Consider the following 20,086-nt stretch of genomic DNA (forward strand, 5'->3'; position numbering starts at 1 on the left):
ATTAAATAGTACATAAAGTGTATTAATTTTTTTTTTTGAGAATACATAAAGTGTATTAATAAAAATACAAATTATAAAGTTTTTTTTTTGAAGGTAAACGTAGCTATTCCATTAATTCATAACATAAAACGTTTACATCAACGATCAATGAAATGGTAAACCATTCCTTACAGTCAGACATAGAAACAACTTTTCTAACTATGCTATAGAAAACTTGAATCGCAGACTGTTTCATAACTAGGAAGCTATGTTCCTTCAAGGAACTTAAAGCTTTATCAAAGATCTGGGTCTTCATCATCATTCTTTTTTGCTCGCCCAGGATAAGATCAACACTTGCCGAAACCAAACTAAACGATTTATGCTAATGATAATGAAAAGCTCGTGAAAGTAACGAGAGGAAAAAGCCCGTGAAAGTAACGAGAGGAAAACACAATAATAGAGAAAATAAAAAGTGGTAAAGCCAAAATAGGGTTGGGAGTTCAAGACTACCAACACAAACCCCAATACCTACCTACTATTATTTTATTCAAAGGGAAAGGAAACGGAAGAAAAGATCTGTGGCGGTGGTCGGAGGCGGACGGAGCTGTGACGGTAGTCTGGGCGGAAGAAGAGCGAGAGTAAACGTAGAAGGTGACCAAAACCGCCGGCTCAAAGCTCCATTAGAGCTCCGCCCTCCGGCCGGCGGTGGAAGTCAAAGTTGAGCAGCAGAGAAAAGCTTTTTGTTTTAGAGAAAAAGGGGAGGCAGAATTACGGTTTAGCTTTTTACCCCCCCTAATTTCTTCCTTATACAAATTATAAAGTTAAGATATGGCTTTTGCACTTTTCAATACGGCTTGCTTGTTTAGGTAAGTATCATCTTTGAAATGTGCTAGGCTTGATTGCAAAGTGCAAAGGCCATATTTTAACTTTGTAATTTGTATATTTATATAATACACCCTTTCCAAATTAATTTGGGACAAAAATTTCTTTAAAGCCTTTCTACCTCCTTTAATTTTCCCAACTCAAATGGGTTTACTTTGAGAAAATGTTCTGGTACCTTCTTAACATGAAATTATAAAGATATTGGTATTTAAAAGCATAAAATTAAATAGTACATAAAGTGTATTATATAAGGCAAAAACTTGTGTGAGACCGTCTCACGGTGAGACGGGTCGGGTCGGGTCGGGTCGGGTCAATGTGTAAATGTAACACTTATACGCACAAATGTCATACTTATATGCTCAAATGTAATACTAATCAGGAATAAAATTTTTGTTACTTATAAGGATAAATGTAATACTTTTAAGGTAAAATACAATACTTTTACATTTCGATTTAAAAGTGTTACATTTTCCCTCAAAAGTATTATATTTTCCCTTATAAGTAAGGAAAACTTGTCAACATTACTTATTATGAAAAATGTAATACTTTTTCTCTTATAAGTAACAAAAATTGTATTCCTGATTAGTATTATATTTAAGCATATAAGTGTGACATTTGCATGGTGCTTCGACCCGACCCGACCCGTCTCACGAATAAGGATCCGTGAGACGGTCTCACACAAGTGTGAATATACAAATTACAAAGTTAAAATATGGCCTTTGCACTTTGCAATCAAGCCTTACAAAGTTAAAATATGGCCTTTGCACTTTGCAATCAAGCCTAGTTTTTTTTTTTTTTTTTTGTATTTTTTTTAATGCTATTGACGCTATTACAATGTAGTATCTTTTTTTGTTTTTTTGTATTTTTTTAATGCTATTGACTCTGTTACAATGTAGTATCTGTTCATACATACTTTCTCAACCTACTGAAACACAACGACAGCTATGCCGTTTGACGACAAGGCTTTTAGCCCATGCAGCCTAGTTGTTTATGCATGTATCCTCTTTGGTCAACATCCCAATATCCACAATTAGAATAGTCAATTGCAAGTAAACACTTATTATTGTTCAGAAGCTTTACTTAGCTGTTGAACTCTCACTGCTTTTGAAAGACGCTTTTGACAAGTACATTTTACAAAGATGACTTTGGGGTCATAAAATTCTAACCTTAATTACATCATCAAAATCTAAATTCCAAATTATTTCTAACCATTAATACTGAGAAAATAAATAATCTTTTTACATAGCTAGTGTTGAATTAACAACAACAAAATTCTTAAGTAAAATGACCTTCAAGTTCCCATCAAATCATCAATACATGCATCCTGTATCTACCTAATACTTAGCGACCTTATTATTAAAGACGTAAGGGTGTGTTTGGTTTAGATACAAATAATGGAAATGAGAGTCATACATATTATTTGGTTCACAACTTTTTAAAACACAGATATATGATTTTTTTTTAATACTATTGACTGTGTTACAATGTAGTATTTGTCCTACTGAAGCACAAAAAGTCCACTGAGGCTCGAACCCACTCCCATCATCCATGTGGGAGTGTAAACCGGGACACCGAATGCCACTAGACCACAAGTTCTTTAGCCACAAATATATGATTTGATTACCCCTATAATTAAAAAACTCATTACCTAATTTAAATTAGGTATCATTCCATTAATTCGGCATTATCCCTCCCTATTTCATCGCCTCCTCATTTCGTCGCCTTGCCTACTCGATCACTTCATCGTCACTCTTAAGATCAATTGACTTGATTTTTTTTATTTTTTATTTTGTATTTTTAAAACCTTTATTCTGATTATAAGGTCATACATAACCAAACATTAATATTGGTAAACATTCAAATTCCACCCTACTACTAAATATACAAAATACATTCACAAAATCTATTCCAATTACCAAGTATTTGATTCCATTCTAATTCCGATTCCATGCATGTTCAAGCCAAACACACCCTAAGTTAGTTTCCTATGGTGGCTGAATTCCAGCATTAAAACCATGTTGTTTAATGAGCTCAAGCCTTGAAACAACCTTTTCATGTGGAGGTAGAGTCTCCCTCACCAAAGGAAGCTCAAGAAGACTTTCAACCCATGAGAATATAAATGGATGCTTTTCTTGATCAATTATCTTCATTCCCAGCACTTCTTCCACTGCCTTGTACATACCAAGTGTGGCAACAAGTGCAATGTCTAAAAGCCCCAAACTTTGAGCTGAGATTTTAGGCCTTTCCATTGGATACAAAACCCTAGTTTCCTTTTCAAGCATTTCCAAATTCACAAAGAATTCACTGAAGGCTGCATTTTTGTTCTGTCCTCGAGCAGATATGAATGCTTTCTTCATTGTATCTGACAGCTAAAGGAAGTATATACAGATCATAGGTGGATGGTACATGATTAAATTTAACTTTTTCTCAAATATAGTGGCAATTTCATATCACATTTTCTGCTTTTATTCAGACAAATTTAGTTCTTGATTTTAATTAATTTCAAAGTATGCTCAAATGTAGTCTATGACCTTTACTTGTACTTTTTTTTTTTCAATTTGAAAAATAAAAAATTGAGAATGGACTTAAAGTTTCATTACGCCTAACTTTACAACTAATAATAATAATAATAATTATTATTATTATTATTATTGTTATTGTTATTGTTATTGTTGTTATTATTATTATTATTATTATTATTATTATTATTATTATTATTGCTTCAGGATAAGAAACTTTGAACCTCAATTAGCAAAAACAAAAACATAAACCAAAAACAAAAAACAAAAAAACAAAACAAAAACAAAACATTCATATGTAATTTTATAGAAAAAATAACTATTAATCAGATACAAATTATGAGTCAAATCGCAAAGGATATTCAGGGTTTCATTACTTGAAGGGTGAAAATTATTATTATTATTATTATTATTATTATTATTATTATTATTATTATTATTTTTGTAAAGCTAAGAGTGTATTCTACAATGGTTAAAAGACATAGTCGTAAACAACTATAGCTACATAATTAAAAGACAAAAAGAACATCTTTCCCAACTAAACCCACTATATGGCCCATATGTGATTTTGACCAACACTTTGCCCCCTTAATTGAGTCGTCACAGTGAGAAAGAGAATTAGTTTAATTATGATATGAGTTCTAATATGTCTCCTATAATTAGGATTTACTCATAATATCTCATCCTCTAACAAAAAAAAAACATTTAAATTGAGTTTAAAATTTAATAAAATTCACTATTGAAAAAAAAAAAAACAGTCAAATCAAGTAGTGTTTGGTGTTGGTTGACTTTGGTGAATTGTAGTTATTATATTTAGTGGAGGAGGATGAGTCACCTGGTGAATGTATTTCGCCCAAAACCGAACCCTTGCTCTTTGGTATGCATCTTCCGGCAAGAGCCGAGGTAGGTTCTCCCATGTTTCATCGATGTATTCCACAATAACAATTGATTCCACGATGGGCCGTCCGTTGTGGAGCAACATCGGCACCTTCTTGTGTATAGGATTTTGTTCAAGGAGTTGAGGGCTTTTGTTCCTCAAATCTTCTTCTACGTATTCAAAGGGTATGCCTTTGATCTTGAGAGCAAGTTCTACTTTCTTTGCATATGCGCTCATCCACATCCCATGCAGAATCACACGGTCATGATGGTGATGATTTTCTCCCATTTTTTTGAAGCTATGATAGTATAGTAGTTGGAGGAAGTGGGGGTGGCATATTTAAGTAGTAATGAGCAATAATTTTCTCAAACATTGTTCATTAAGCATTTGACTTGTACTAACACCAATGGTTTAATAAGCCAAGTGTGTATAATTGAAGCACATACATATTATATTATATGCTCATAAATACGTCCCTTCAAATGAACGATAGTGTCACGGGCCTAGAGTTCGGGCAAAGTCGAGCGCCCTTGTAGCATTTTGGGCCCCTCTTACCTTGCAGACTAGCATTACCCTTAAACTCGACGAATTGGTTTCATCCTGTCATGGGCTCATTCGGGGAACGACAATAGCTCCTAATTAGTTGTACATACCCTTTGAATCACCTCGGTCCCCTTCATAGTCAAGTTCAAGACCAGCGACAAGCTCTCCGAATTTAAGTGGGTCGGCATGCCTGACTCGACCAAATCTTAGCGCCTAAGGTAGAACAACCCTTAATATAAGTACATCTCGCTGATACCACTTGTCACGGATCTAGAGTTTGGCTCAACGCTCAGGGCCCGTGTGGTGTCCTAAGGCCCCTCTACCCCGCGGACCAACTAGCCTTACCCATGATCAGTTGTGCCCTTCGAACTGCTTCGACCCCCTTCATAATCAAGTCAAAGACTATAGAGAAGCTCCCCGAATTTAACCGAGTCGGCATGCTTGACTCGGCCAGTCCTTAACGTCTAAGGCAAAACAATCCCTGGGACTAGTGTTACCCCCTACCCATTTATGGAAAGCTAACCAGTTGGCCCGTTCATTCATTAGGTCTAACATGGTCATACAAATAATTGCATGACAATAATCTCGTTTTTATCAAGTGGCAAAAAGGTTCGAACTCATAACCTCTTGCACGGAGTTGACTCTAATACAAAATTGAAGCTATATATATTGAATATATACTAAATAATTAGTTAATGAAATAATTAATTAATGGAGCTATTATGGAATTCCTATTAGGATATAATTAATTCGATCGCGCACTCAGCGTAAAATATTTGATTTAGTGATGATGCTGAATTGACATCTATATGTATGGTTTAATTTGTGAAGTGTACGTATTGTGACATTATTCAAAATCATATTTATTGGAGACAATACAATATGTAATGTTTGAGCATACCGCCGTCATGCCTGCTATCATAAGTCTTTTGTTTTTGTTTTTAATTTATGGGTTTTAAATCAATTCGATTAATTAAAAACAATTGCACATTTGATATTTTTAGCTGTAGTTTATTATCGAAATGATTCATCGACTATTGCGAAATTAAAAATTTGGTCATCGACAATTTTTCTTGTCCAATTAAATCCTTGACTTTGAAAATTTTAACCAATTTGGTCCTCCGTTTATTTTGGTGTAAAATATCCGTTAAATCGGGACCAAATTGGTAATTTTGCTATAATCAAGGGACCATTTTGGTAATTAATTTTTGACTGAAATGGTCCCTTGACTATAGTGAAATTACCAATTTGATCCAATTTAACGGATATCAATTGCAAGAGTTGAACGCTAGGTTTGATGATAAAGGGATGGAGTTAATTATTATTAGTTCATCCTTTGATCCAAAAGAAATGTGTATATTATTCAGAATTGATGACATTTGCAAGTTGGTAGAGAAGTTTTACCCACAAGACTTTACAGATTATGAGATTTTACAATTAAGAATGCAACTTGAACATTTTGAACTTGTGCAACAACTTCCTGATTTTATAGCACTAGAAAGTATTTATGATCTCTGTCAATGGTTGGTGAAAACTAAAAAATTGGACATCTATTCTCTTCTGTTCATAATAGTAACTCACATTCTCACGGTTCCTGTATCTACATCTACTACAAAACAATCTCTTTCTGCCATGAAAATAGTCGAGATACACTTCATAACAAGATGAATGATCGATTTCTTAATTATTGTTTGTTAGTGTACATTGAAAAGAAAATTATAAAACAATTTAGTAAGATTCAATTATAAATGATTTTCGTGATATGCAAGAAAGGCGTTCTAAACTTTAGTAAATTTATAATATAATGATTTATTTTGGTATATATTAAATGAATATTAATGCATTGAATTGTTAACTCTTAAATTGTGAATGGCCCCCAAATCATATAATCATGGCTCCATGCATCCCTGGGTATAAGGATAGTGTTTAAGCTCAAATGCTCGCCGAATTCTCACTATCCTATCGACGGAAAAACTCTACTAGTCTACCACTCCCTCTATCACTTTCTCTCTCTTACTTCCTCTTGTTCTTGTTAACAAGTGTCTTCCTCTTGTTCTAGTTAACAAGCCTTTCCTCCCCTTGATGTATATTTTTCTTCCCGTCTCCCTTGAGTGGCTATCTTTCGTGCATTTATGGCTCCAGCATTGATGACATGCATTAATGGTAAAAGGAAGGTTGGTGAAGCAGTAACTGTTGGATCTGTTTAATACCCTTGTCAACCCAGGACTCATGCACCAAACAGTTTGGTTTAATACCCTTGTCAACCCAAGACTCATGCACCAAACAGCTCTTTCACCAAACTACCGTTATTTCGATCCCCTCATCCACACAATGGCCTCGAGTAGCAAAGGCAAACAAACCCTAGAAGATTAATATGCATCGCTTAGCCTACAGAATGATGATGAAGAGGAGGTAGACCTCCCCTTTGATGATGCGAACACGGAAGACTCGGAGTCGTTCATGTTGGTTGGAACGCTTGGGGATGGTGGCTAAGGAGATATCCACTAATCTCTTCATCTTCTATTTTTTCCACGAGAAGGACAGACGACGAGTACTGGAAAATAGCCCCTGGTCCTTTGAGCAAAGCTTGTTAGTGGTACGTGAACTAGAGCATGGTGAGTCACCGTATGACATGGACTTGACTAAGGCAGAGTTTTGGGTTCAAATCCACAAGCTCCCTCATAAACTCTCTACTCCACAGATGGTCGAAACGTTGGGAGCTCTGTTTAGTTAGTTTATCAAGGCGGACCTAACAAACTTTGACAGAACGATGAAAGCTTTTGTAAGGATACGTGTGTGCATTGACATCACCAAACCGCTGAGGAGAAGGGTAAAGTTCAAACCACCTGGTGGAGAAGGTATGTCCCTAGACTGCAAATATGAACGTCTTCCGACATTCTGTTTTGTATGTGTGAGGATAGGGCATGCAGAAAGCTTTTGTCCAATCCAGTTCGACTCTCAAGTCGAGCTTCCAAAAGCTTATGGCCCGGAACTGAGGGCAGCAGGTCGCCGTAATCAAACCAGCGAAAATAGATGGCTCATAGAAAACTTCCCACCAAAATTCTCAGGTGGCCGGAGGAAACATGGACGACCGGAGTCGGGAGGAGGAGCGTACGGAGAACACGAGGTACGAGGTTCAGATGGGACAAACTGCACATATGTAACCCTTTTGCCTAACGGATCGTGCGCAGGCCTCTAGAGGTGTAATAGACACTGGCCACCGTCCTAACAACATTAATGTTCTTGCGGCGGAGAAGGTGGCAGCACAACTGGTGATGAGGGAGAGGGGATCTGTTAAGACAAAATTGGTGGGAGAACAGGAGCATTTAATGCACGCTGACATACCACAAAAAAACAAGCAACCTAGCTTCACTACTTCCCTCCAAAGTTTGAAGCAAGGGTCATTATGGCCTTCCCTGGACCAGAGTTTTTATCAGAACCTATTTAGTGCAAATACTGATCTTTCCACCCCATTGGATAAAGGCAAGAAGCGGAGAAGAAAGGAGTCTGATGGTTCAGAAGAAGCTGAGGTAATGCAATAGGAAACATCTTTTGGGCTGGGCTCAAAAAACTTGCTAGAGGCGGGCTCTGCGACGCAGACCCACCTATCCAAATGAGTCTCATTTCTTGGAATTGTCGTGGGCTAGGCAACCCTGCGAAAATTCAAGTGTTGGTGGACTTTGTCCACTCCAAGAGGCCTTTGTTACTTTTCTTGATGGAAATTAAAGCAAATTCTACAAGGATGGAGTTTATAAAACATAAATTGGGCTTTGAGGGCCTGTTTACTATGGACAACATTGAGCTTAGTGGTGGGCTTGCTCTCCCCTGGAAACATGGTTTGGATTTAACTATTACCAGCTTCTTGGTCAACCACATCGACGCAAACATCGGGCTTGACAATTCCTCTCATCTGTGGCGTTTCTCGGGTTTTTATGGATGCCCGAATCGAAACAACAGGAGACATTCTTGGGAGCTGCTTAAGACCTTATCAAGACATAATTCCCTCCCATGGATTGTAATGGGAGATTTCAACGGCCTGTTGGATCCAAGTGAGAAAAGTGGAAACACCTCCCACCCGCAATGGCTTCTCAAGGGTTTCTCGAATGCAGTTCAAGCTAGTGGTTTGAGGAATTTTGACTTTTGGGGCTTTCAATTTACCTGGGAAAAAGGAAGGGGGACCTCAAATTGGGTTTTTGAAAAGCTTGACAGGATTTTAACGAATGATTCATGGCTAGACATCTTTGGGGAGGCTACTGCTTATTCCTTCGAGGCTCCTTGCAGCGATCACCTTCCCCTTGTAGTTTGGCCGACTCCCTCAACGTGAGTTAGTAGGAAGAAGCGGTTCAAGTTTGAGAACAATTGGATTTCTAAGCCCCAACGTAGAGAAATAATTAGCCGCAGTTGGGTTCTTTCCGAAGGTATGAATCTGACCACTAGATTCAATATTTGTAGCAATGTTCTCTAGGATTGGAGGAAGAATTTGAATAGGAATTTGCAGCCTAGAATTGAGTACTGGAAGAGAAGGATGGAATGGTCTAGGAGCAGATTGGATCTTCAGGGTATGTAGGAGTTCGCCCTAGCCCAAAGAAGCTGCATCAGGTTGCTCGAACAAGAAAGTATATTTTGAAAACAAAGGGCAAAGGTGTTCTGGTGCAAGGGCGGGGACAACAATTCCAAATTTTTTCATAACTCGGTTAAGAAAAGGATAAGAGATAACGAAATTCTGAGGTTGAAGGATAACTCTGGGAACTGGATTGAACGTGGGGATGGGATGAATAATCTCATACAAGATTATTTCACTAACCTTTTTAAGTCTACTGTGGGGAATCATAATCATGTTCTTTGTTTCATAGATCCAAAAATCTCAGAGGTCCAAAACAGAATTCTTCTTCGAGAATTCACCAAACATGAAGTTAAAGAGGCGGCTTTTAGTATGCATCCTGACAAGAGCCCGGGTCATGACGGTCTTAACCCAGGTTTCTTCCAAACTTATTGCGACATTCTTGAAACTAGCTTGGTAAATCTCTGCAACAGCTTTCTAAGGACCGGTGAACTGCCGGGGGAGCTGAACATCACCCACATTGCTCTTATACCAAAGAAGCCAAGACCTGAGTCAATGTTGAACCTTTGACCAATTGCCCTGTGTACAGTGGCCTACAAAATCCTTTCTAAGGCTATGGCCAACCGCCTCAAACCAATTTTGGATGGTATCATATCTGATAAACATAGTGCGTTCGTGACGGGCAAATTGATAACAGACAATATAATGGTGGCCTTTGAATTGCAACATTACTTGAAACGCAGAACTCAGGGAAGGGATGGTTATGCGGCCCTAAAACTGGATATGAGCAAGGCCTATGACAGAGTAGATTGGTCTTTTTTGAACGCCATTACGCTGAGACTTGGGTTTGACAATCATTAGGTGAAATTGGTGATGACCTATGTATCGTCTACAAGCCTTATTGTGATCAATCAGGGATAGGAGATTGGCCCTAGTACCCCGAAAAGAGGACTGAGACAGGGAGACCCCTATCCCCTTACCTATTCCTTTTAATAGCAGAAGGTCTTAGTGCTATGCTATCATGTCTCGAGCTGGAGGGGAAAATTCATGGCATATCAGTGGCAAGATAAGCTCCTCAAGTAACCCACTTACTATTTGCAGATGATAGCTATGTATTCTTCAAAGCAAATCAAGAGGAGGCTAACAGAGTTAAGGACCTTCTATCCGTCTATGGATTGGCTTCTGGTCAGTACGTAAACCTTAACAAATCTTGGCTCTATTTCAGTCCTAATGTGGGGGAGGGGGTTAGGGACATGGTGGGAAATACTCTGGGTGTGAGGAGGAAGGGTGGTAATGGGAGACATCTGAGATTTGGAACCATAATTTCTTATCTAGAGCGGGTAGGGTTGTGCTGTTAAAGAGTGTCATACAAGCCATTCTATCATATGCTATGGGTGTGTTCCTTTAGCCGGTAGGGTTGTGTAGGGAGATTGAAGTCATCATGAATACTTTCTGGTGGAAGGGGGGAAGGAGAGAGAATAAGGAGATTCATTGGAAGTCTTGGGGCAACCTGTGCTATCCTAAGAAATGGGGAGGGCTGGGTTTCAGATGCCTTAGGGACTTTAACTTGGTCGTGCTGTCAAAGCAATCGTGGAGACTCTTAAACAATCCAAACTCTTTAGCAACTAGAATCCTGAAGACCTGTTACTATCCCGAGTCATCTTTTTTTGAGGCAAAGCTAGGCACAAATCCTTCATTTATTTGGAGCAGCTTGGTTCATACGCAGGAAATTATAAGGAAGCACTGCAGATGGCGTGTTGGCAGTGGAACTCAGATAAAGATTTGGAAGGATGATTGGCTTCCGGACAAGACAAACCCAAGAGTCGTGTCACTCCCGTATCTACTGATGGAAGATGCTAAGGTTGCAGATCTCATTGTGACAAGTGAGAATAAGTGGGATGAAGATACAATTAGAATCATATTCTCGTAAAGGGATGCCGATTTGATTATGAGCATTCCATTAGCTAAGCAGCAAATCTGTGACAAGGTTATCTAGGCTCTGGATGATGATGGGTGCTTCACTGTTAAGAGAGCTGCTACAAGGCGATTAGAGGGGAACTCCATGACTCTGATTCCCAACCTTGGACCTCGTTGTAGCAGCTGCATATTCCACCAAAGATTAAGGTGTTTCTCTGGCAGGCCTGATCTAATAGCTTACCAACTAGAGACCTTCTTCGTAGGAGAAAAGTCGACTGTGAATCTCAGTGCCCATTGTGCGAACAAGAAGATTAATTGATCTCTCATGTCCTGGTGGGGTGTTTTTATGCCAGGACCTGTTGGTAACAATCTGGACTTCATGTGGATGATTCAATGGGGACCCCTTTCCCTGTTTGGGTCAATCAAAATATGGGCAGGATTAATAAAGCCCAGCAATGCCTATTAGCTGTTATCTGTTGGGAAATATGGAGACAAAGGAATGAGAAGGTCTGGAAAAATGCAGCGGCTATTCATAATCATCAACTTATCAACAAAGTCAAGAGCTTCCTGTGCGCATGGAGAAAGGCCAAGAAACAGCAAATTCCTCCCAATCATACGACTCCTATCCCGGACCATAAATGGAGGAGACCGCGGGTGGGAATGCTCAAAATGAACGTCGATGCTGCAATCAATAAGCACGCAGCTGCTATGGGACTCGACAATGTTATCCGTGATGAGGAAGGTGCCTTCGTTGCAACTCGAGGTGCTCAATGGAGGGGAAACTTCACACCTAGGGAGGCCGAAGCAGTTAGTTGCCATACGGGAAGCTTTGATTTGGCTGAAATCTCATGGTATGGATAATGTCCAGGTGGAGTCAGATTCTCTTCAAGTTATTCAAAGTCTGAAATCCAAAGGCGGAGAGTCTTCCTTCCATCTTATTGTAGGAGATATTAAACACCTATTGCATGGGTTTTGTAATGTGTTTCTTTCCTTTACCAAACGGTCAGCGAACCAGACTACTCACTTACTTGCTAGGTAGTGGTTCTATGACAAAGAATATTTCGGTTTCGATTTGCAAAAAAAAAAAAAAGAAAAAAAAAAGCTTCTATCATTTGTAATGCTTTGGTTTCGGATTTAAGTTAATGGATGTTTCTTCTTGTTTGCAAAAAAAAAAAAAAAAGCTTCTATCATTTGTAATGCTTTGGTTTCGGATTTAAGTTAATGGATGTTTCTTCTTGTTTGCAAAAAAAAAAAAAAAAGCTTCTATCATTTGTAATGCTTTGGTTTCGGATTTAAGTTAATGGATGTTTCTTCTTGTTTGCAAAAAAAAAAAAAAAAGCTTCTATCATTTGTAATGCTTTGGTTTCGGATTTAAGTTAATGGATGTTTCTTCTTGTTTGCAAAAAAAAAAAAAAAAGCTTCTATCATTTGTAATGCTTTGGTTTCGGATTTAAGTTAATGGATGTTTCTTCTTGTTTGCAAAAAAAAAAAAAAAAGCTTCTATCATTTGTAATGCTTTGGTTTCGGATTTAAGTTAATGGATGTTTCTTCTTGTTTGCAAAAAAAAAAAAAAAAGCTTCTATCATTTGTAATGCTTTGGTTTCGGATTTAAGTTAATGGATGTTTCTTCTTGTTTGCAAAAAAAAAAAAAAAAGCTTCTATCATTTGTAATGCTTTGGTTTCGGATTTAAGTTAATGGATGTTTCTTCTTGTTTGCAAAAAAAAAAAAAAAAGGCCCAAATGCTCGCCAGCAAATATGGAATTGATAGTGGGGCCCTGTACACTTGGAAAACCAAGAAACACTCATCCATTGCCTATAAAGGAATTGTGGCAGTGGCTCCAATTCTGGAGAGAGGGAGGAAATGCTTAGTTCGTAACAGAAAACACTTATGTATATTTATTTATTTATTTATGAGAACATTATATTAAATTCATCAATATAACTTAAAATAAAGTTAATATTATATTATCATAATCCAAACCAAATAAATAGAGCGTATTTAGTATACAATAAAGTTTAAACATTCTTAAGAGTTTAAAAGGTGGGAAATTATTCTCATGTTTGGTGCATCATTTAACTTAAGAAAGTTTGAGTCAATCAGAAATCTAATTCATGGATATCAAGCAAAGTAAATCATGCGGCCTATGGAGTTAAGATTATTTTTCCTAGGTGAATGGAATATACAAAATTTATTCAATTATATAACTTGGTGACTTAAAAAAAAAAAGAAAAAAAAAACTTAGGTGATCTAAACTTCGTTGGGCTAATTCTAATCCCAGCTTAGGTGATGATGATGTGGTGATCTTTTTTAGTTATATACTATATTTTGTATTTCGAATATATTTGTTGCGAAATTGATCTTTTTTGGAATATGGTTTATTAATTTACAAGTGTTCTATTAAACTCTAACTAGTAGTTGTCCCCGTGCGATGCACGGAATGAAAATATATCAAAGTGATGCACGGGGAAATATTATTGAAATAAAGATTAAATTATAAATTATTAAAAATCTCTTTGTAAATTACATTAGTAGTAAAAGTACAATTAATTATTGATTCATCACAAAGTAATATTTTAAGGCGGTCTCAGTGACTTATTCTTGATGCAGCGACATATAATTAACCATGAACAAAGACTGATTTTTTTAATTAGTATTGAGAGACTTACTGGCCATATGCTTAAGAGATGCAGACCTCTAATATGTTAAATTAATTGATTTAATATTAGTTTGGGTCTAATTACATTTTTTATTTGTTTTGCCTACCTAATTATAATTTTTAATCAAACTTAAGAGTAAACTTTATAATTTTTAATCAAAATTATATAAAATAGAGAACATTAAAGTTTGATTTACTTTTCACTGATATATGTTTGCCTAGAAGAATACATATAAAGATTATATTCAATAAGCTTGTTAATTTAAATTTATTATAAAAATGCAATCTTAGTACATAACTATTGTATTTTTTAATGTTTGTATATGGCAATGATATATTAGAGATTTATAATATTTTCCTATAAATGTTTAAACTAATCAAATGTTTTAAATAACTTTCTAAATAATTTAATTGTTATGTTTTTATGGTATCACCAACTACGTTAATTAAATTTTATAGCAAAATTATTCCCATTAAATACGAACATATATAGTGAGTCAATCTTACATTTTTTAAATCTCACATTACTTTTCAAAAATAATCTTACTACGAAGGCATCCACAATAGTGGATTTTAGATTTGTTGTGGAGCCTTGTGTGATGTGGAGGCAAGAGAAATAGTAAAAATATTTGAGATAACAAGATAAGAACCTTATTTTTCTCCAAAGTGGGACCCACCAAAAAAAAACAAAAAAAACAAAAAAACAAAAAACTCCTCCCAAACTGCATGAGGTGCAACACATGCGCCCAGCCGGGTGTATGCACCCCAGCGGGGGTGTTAATCTGAAACCTTTCTTCTTTTTTTTTTTCTCAAATTTTGCTTTTCAAATTTTATTTTGCTTTATCTTTTTTTTTTTTTTCATTTTTCCCTTCCCTCTCATCTTCTATTTCTTACTTTCTTAGTTACACTTACAGATACTCTCAGGATAATCTCAAATTGTATTAACCAAACCCCATGTTAATTAAACCCTCTAATTAACATAAAACAACATTGGAATTGACAAATCTGTAAATTTAACTTTGAATTTTTCAATGCTATTTTTTTCCATATCCTAACTGCAAGACAAGACTTCTCCCTAGTTTCCGCGCCAACAAAAAAAAAAAAAAAACAAAAAAAAACAAAAAAAAAACGAACTAAAGTCATCCTCTTCAATCCATCATCATTTCCCTCTTCGAACAAAACCAAGGTTTAATTTTATTTATTTACTTTTTATTTTTGGAAAGAATTTTAGTTTTCTTTCCTTTCTTTAGTTCCAATTCTTGTTGACAAAAAACCTGGAACCCATTGAACAAACAAAGATCTGTGAGATTCCTTCCCTCTCTCTTGATCACGATTAACCCTTGCGGTTTATTCTATGAAATGGTTTATTCAATTTAGTCACTTTCTTTGTTGCGTAAATGTTATTGATCACTAAAAAAGTGCCTAGTTTACTGAATCTGTGTAAGTTGGATCATTAATTAAACATCTGCTAAGTGTAAAATATGATCAAATCTAAGACGACCCAGACTTACAATTACTAAAACAGTTAATTCTTGGTACTTATTTATGATCCCAATTCCCAAATCTTCTTTTTTGTGATCCTTAAGAATGTTCAATTCCATGGTGCATTATATTGTTTATTTCCCATCTTCTAGGGTTTCAGAAGTGGTGTGAGAAGAGAAATTAGAGGTTGATCATGGTGACAAAAGGGAATCCAGGGGACAACAGAGGGGGTAGAAGCTCTTCTGGTTCAATGTTGGCTGTGGCAGGGCTGTGTTGTTGCTTCTACCTTCTGGCAGTGTGGCAAAGAAGTGGTTTTGGGAAGGGTGACAGCATAGCCCTTGAGATAACAAAGAAGGCAGAAGACTGCGATGTGCTCAAGAATCTCGAGATCGAAACGCACACCACGGATCAAGCCGGGGAGGAGGAGGGTGAATCCCAGGCAGAGGTGAGGCGATTCGAGTCGTGTGGTGAACGCTACGTAGATTACACTCCTTGTCAGGATCAAGCGCTTGCCATGACTTTCCCCCCCCCGGGAAAGTATGGTGTACCGGGAGAGGCATTGCCCTGTGGAAGAAGGGAAGTTGAGGTGTTTGGTTCCGGCTCCCAGAGGATATGTGACGCCGTTCCCGTGGCCGAAGAGCCGCGACTATGTGCCGTTTGCGAATGCGCCGCATAAGAGCTTGAGTGTTGAGAAGGCAGTGCAGAACTGGGTGCAGTATGAGGGGAATGTGTTGAGGTTTCCGGGTGGGGGGACGCAGTTTCCCCAGGGCGCAGATGCTTATATCAAACAGCTTGCTTCTGTGATTCCCATAGACAATGGCATTGTCAGAACGGCATTGGATACCGGATGTGGGGCGAGTATTTAAGACTTAATTAAGAGCCTTCACTCTTACATTTGTTAGAATCAAGCCCTTACTACTTAAGTCAAAAAGTTATAGTTAGTATTGAATGAGGAACTTTATTTCCTTACTCCGTCATCACATTTTCTTGGCTCTTCACCTGTCTCTGCCCAACAATCTCCCTAGTCACTAATTGATGAACCTGATGACCTTTTACCTACCTCCACTTAACAATTCCTCATCCAGAATCTGTCAGTCTTAACTGCACAATTTTTGCTTTTGTTAGGATCACGCTATATCTAGTAGGAAGATATAACTTTATTTCCTTATAGACCATCATTACCTTTTCGAAAGACAGAGTGCTGGACTTGACCCTTTACTGGCCTCAGCCCAACAATTTTCCTAACCACTAATTAATGGACTTTGTCTTTTACCGGCATCCATCTAACAATTTCCCCTCCTAATGCAGTCTTAACTTCACAGTGTTTGCTCTTGTTAAGATCAAACTATTACCACTGACACTAAATGCTATAGTAGTTAGTAACATAGAAACGACTTTATTTCTTTATAAACAGTCACCACATTTACAAAAGGCATGTGCTGAACTTGTCCTTCACTGACCTACGTCCAATAATTTCCCAATCACCAATTGATTGACTTTGCCCTTTATCGGCCTCCACCCCATTAACAGATATATATCAAAGAGCTTGCATTGTCATATATATGATGTGGTCAGATGAACATGGTTTCTCTTCTCAGGTAGCAAGTTGGGGCGCCTACCTATTCAATAAGAATGTGATAGCCATGTCATTTGCTCCACGAGACTCACACGAAGCTCAGGTTCAGTTCGCCCTGGAAAGAGGTGTGCCTGCAGTTATTGGTGTTCTTGGAACCATAAAACTGCCATACCCATCCGGGGCCTTTGACATGGCTCATTGCTCGCGTTGTTTGATACCATGGGGTGCAAAAGGTAAGATCATTTGAGGACTAAAACTAACTCTTATATATATATATATATATATATTACCTCAAACTAAGTTTTGGTGTTTGATTATTGTAGGTGGAGTTTATATGATGGAAATTGATAGAGTGGTGAGACCAGGAGGGTACTGGATACTCTCAGGTCCTCCCATCAACTGGAGGAATAATTATGAAGCCTGGGAACGTCTGAAAGAGGACTTGGAGGAGGAACAAAAGATCATAGAAGACATTGCAAAATGCCTGTGCTGGGAAAAGAAGCACGAGCTGGACGAGATTGCTATATGGAGAAAAGGAACAAAAAAGGAATATTGTGAACAGGATTGTCGTGTGCCTAAATGTGCATCCACCACAGCAGATGATGTTTGGTAAACACCAACAGTTTCTTATTCACTAATTAATTCCATCCAATGATGCTATTAGAATCAAGCGCTTGGCCTAGCAAACTCATAATCAGACTCCAATACCATTTGTCAGGATCAAGCGCTTATCACTATGCTATAACTAATAGTAAAGGCTCAATTTTATTTCTTTATAGACCGCCATCACAATTTCGAGAGGCAAGGTGCTGGATTCGGTCTTTCACGACTTCACAAGCCTCTGCCCAACTATCCCCTAGCCACTAATTGATAGATGGATTTGGCCCTTTCCCTGTCTCTGTCCAACTATTCCCAGCCTCTCCCCAACTATTCCCATTCTAACACCTGCTTGCTCTTGTTAGGATCAAGCTACCATCAACTTACACCAAACGTTATAGCTAGTAGCAAATGTGCAACTTTATTTCCTTATAGACTGACGTCACATCTTCAAGAGGCATGTTGGACTTGACTTTTCACCGGCTTCTGCCCAATAATCTCTTAGATTGCACCAATTAATAGACACGGCCCTTTTTCAGCCTCTGCCCAACAAAGGATTCTAATCAAAATTGCTATAAATGTAGGATTAATGAATAGAATGTAGCTGATTGATTACTACTTCATATATACTAGGTACAAGAAGATGGAGCTATGTGTAAATCCCAATTCGTACCTGGAATCTACCAACTTGGATGAAGGTGGAGAACTGAAGCCATTTCCAGAGAGACTGAACGCTGTTCCTCCAAGAATCGCAAGTGGATCCATCCCTGAGCTCTCAGTGGAGTCATTCATGGACGATAACAAGATGTGGCAAAAGCACGTGAAATGGTACAAAAGAATTAACAAACTCATTGGCACAGGGAGATACCGCAACATTATGGACATGAATTCTGGTCTGGGAAGCTTCGCTGCGGCCCTCGAATCCCCCAAACTGTGGGTCATGAATGTGATGCCAACCATAGCCAAGATTGAAACTCTGGGCGTTGTCTTTGAACGTGGCTTGATTGGCATCTATCATGATTGGTAACTTCAGTTCTGCAAAACAAAACATCCTTAATTTTATGCTAAGTACAGTGTGGTTTTTTTTCTTTTTTTTGTTTGGTAGTTTCTATTAGACTTTTTTGACAGGTGTGAAGCTTTCTCCACCTACCCGAGGTCATACGACCTAATTCACGCCAATGGACTTTTCAGCTTATACAAGGACAAGTTAGTTGCCAACACTAATCTCTAGACATATTATATGATGAATCAGGGTCTATCTTGCATTATATATGGACCGTACTCTGAAAATAACATTCAGATTATGTGTCTGCACTTGACACATTCTGTACCTGCAATTAATCGTTTCTGTACCTGTAAACAAATTGAATGTAATAACATGGTAATTACACAGATAACATGATAACTACAGACACATCAACTATTAACTGCAAGTACAAAATATGTTAACTACACACATAACATGTTAACCAACATCTTTATGTGTTTACAGTTAACATATTTTGTACATGCAGTTAACAATTTATATGTCTGTAGTTTTCATATTATGTGTCTATAATTACAGGGTACAGAAAATGTTAACTGCTGATACAGAATGTGTTAATTGCAGACGCATAATTTTTGGACTAACATTCACAATGCAATATGAACTCTGGTCGTATAACGATTGGATCTCTTAATGCATGCAGGTGTAGCTATGAGGATATTCTAGTAGAGATGGACAGGATTCTGAGACCAGAAGGTGCAGTTATTCTCCGAGACCATGGGGATGTGCTAAGCAAGGTGAGAAGAATAGTGAGAGGGATGAGGTGGAACACCAAAATCGTTGATCATGAGGACGGCCCTTTGATCCCAGAAAAGGTACTTTTTGCTGTCAAACAATACTGGGTTATGGGAGACAAGATCAACTCAACTATTTCCTGATAATTAAATGCTTAGGAGGCTAGGAATATATGCAGCCAATGTTGCTGCTGTGTTGTAATTGGTTTGCAATCACAGCTTAATTAAATTTCTATCCTTTTTACATAAGAATTTAAAATTTAATGTTGGACAACAAATTTTACTAGATAGTTTCCTTAGCTTTATATATGTTATTTTTGGTTGGCTAGGACTTAAACCGTATGCTTAAATACCATGATGTCTGCTATGTTCATATTGCTCAAAAAGATAATGGTCTGTTTAGTAAATGACTGTTAGCTGATAGCTGTTAACTTGATTGGGCTAGAAGTTATAATTAGTTATAACATTAACTGATTGTAAAAAGGTGTTTGGTAAATTAGTTGTTAATAGATAGTTGTTTAGTATAATTTCTTTTCTCAAAAGGCTAATTGAAAAAGTTGCTTTGAGTAGCATTTTAAATTTTAGTATTTTGAAGTTACAAAAAGCTTATTAACCAAACACTTATATTGATTTTTAACCAAAGTCGAACAACTAATAGTGGTCAAATAAGCTAAAATTGGCTGATATGCTAATTATTTACCAAACAGGGCCAAAAA

The 20,086-nt window shown here is 37.3% G+C and overlaps 3 protein-coding genes and 1 pseudogene across 3 annotated transcripts; 3 read left to right on the forward strand and 1 right to left on the reverse strand.

The window, feature by feature from the left end:
• Window positions 1-2,844: 2,844 nt before the first annotated feature.
• On the reverse strand, window positions 2,845-4,545 carry LOC115995919 (glutathione S-transferase U10-like). Its single transcript, XM_031235067.1, has 2 exons — window positions 4,216-4,545; window positions 2,845-3,230 (listed from the first exon to the last, which is right to left on the reverse strand). Exons 1-2 carry the CDS (start codon window positions 4,543-4,545, stop codon window positions 2,847-2,849), a joined length of 714 nt encoding a protein of 237 aa, XP_031090927.1. The 3' UTR covers window positions 2,845-2,846.
• A 6,257-nt stretch (window positions 4,546-10,802) lies between these two features.
• Window positions 10,803-11,291, forward strand: LOC115995920 (uncharacterized mitochondrial protein AtMg00310-like). The gene has a single exon (XM_031235068.1). It carries the CDS (start codon window positions 10,803-10,805, stop codon window positions 11,289-11,291), a length of 489 nt encoding a protein of 162 aa, XP_031090928.1.
• Window positions 11,292-11,671: 380 nt separating this feature from the next.
• On the forward strand, window positions 11,672-12,139 carry LOC115995921. The gene has a single exon (XM_031235069.1). It carries the CDS (start codon window positions 11,672-11,674, stop codon window positions 12,137-12,139), a length of 468 nt encoding a protein of 155 aa, XP_031090929.1.
• Window positions 12,140-15,611: 3,472 nt separating this feature from the next.
• LOC115997548 lies at window positions 15,612-19,514 on the forward strand (annotated as a pseudogene).
• The last annotated feature ends 572 nt before the right edge of the window (window positions 19,515-20,086 follow it).

Source organism: Ipomoea triloba, chromosome 11, assembly GCF_003576645.1.
Source record: "Ipomoea triloba cultivar NCNSP0323 chromosome 11, ASM357664v1".
Lineage (NCBI taxonomy): Eukaryota > Viridiplantae > Streptophyta > Magnoliopsida > Solanales > Convolvulaceae > Ipomoea > Ipomoea triloba.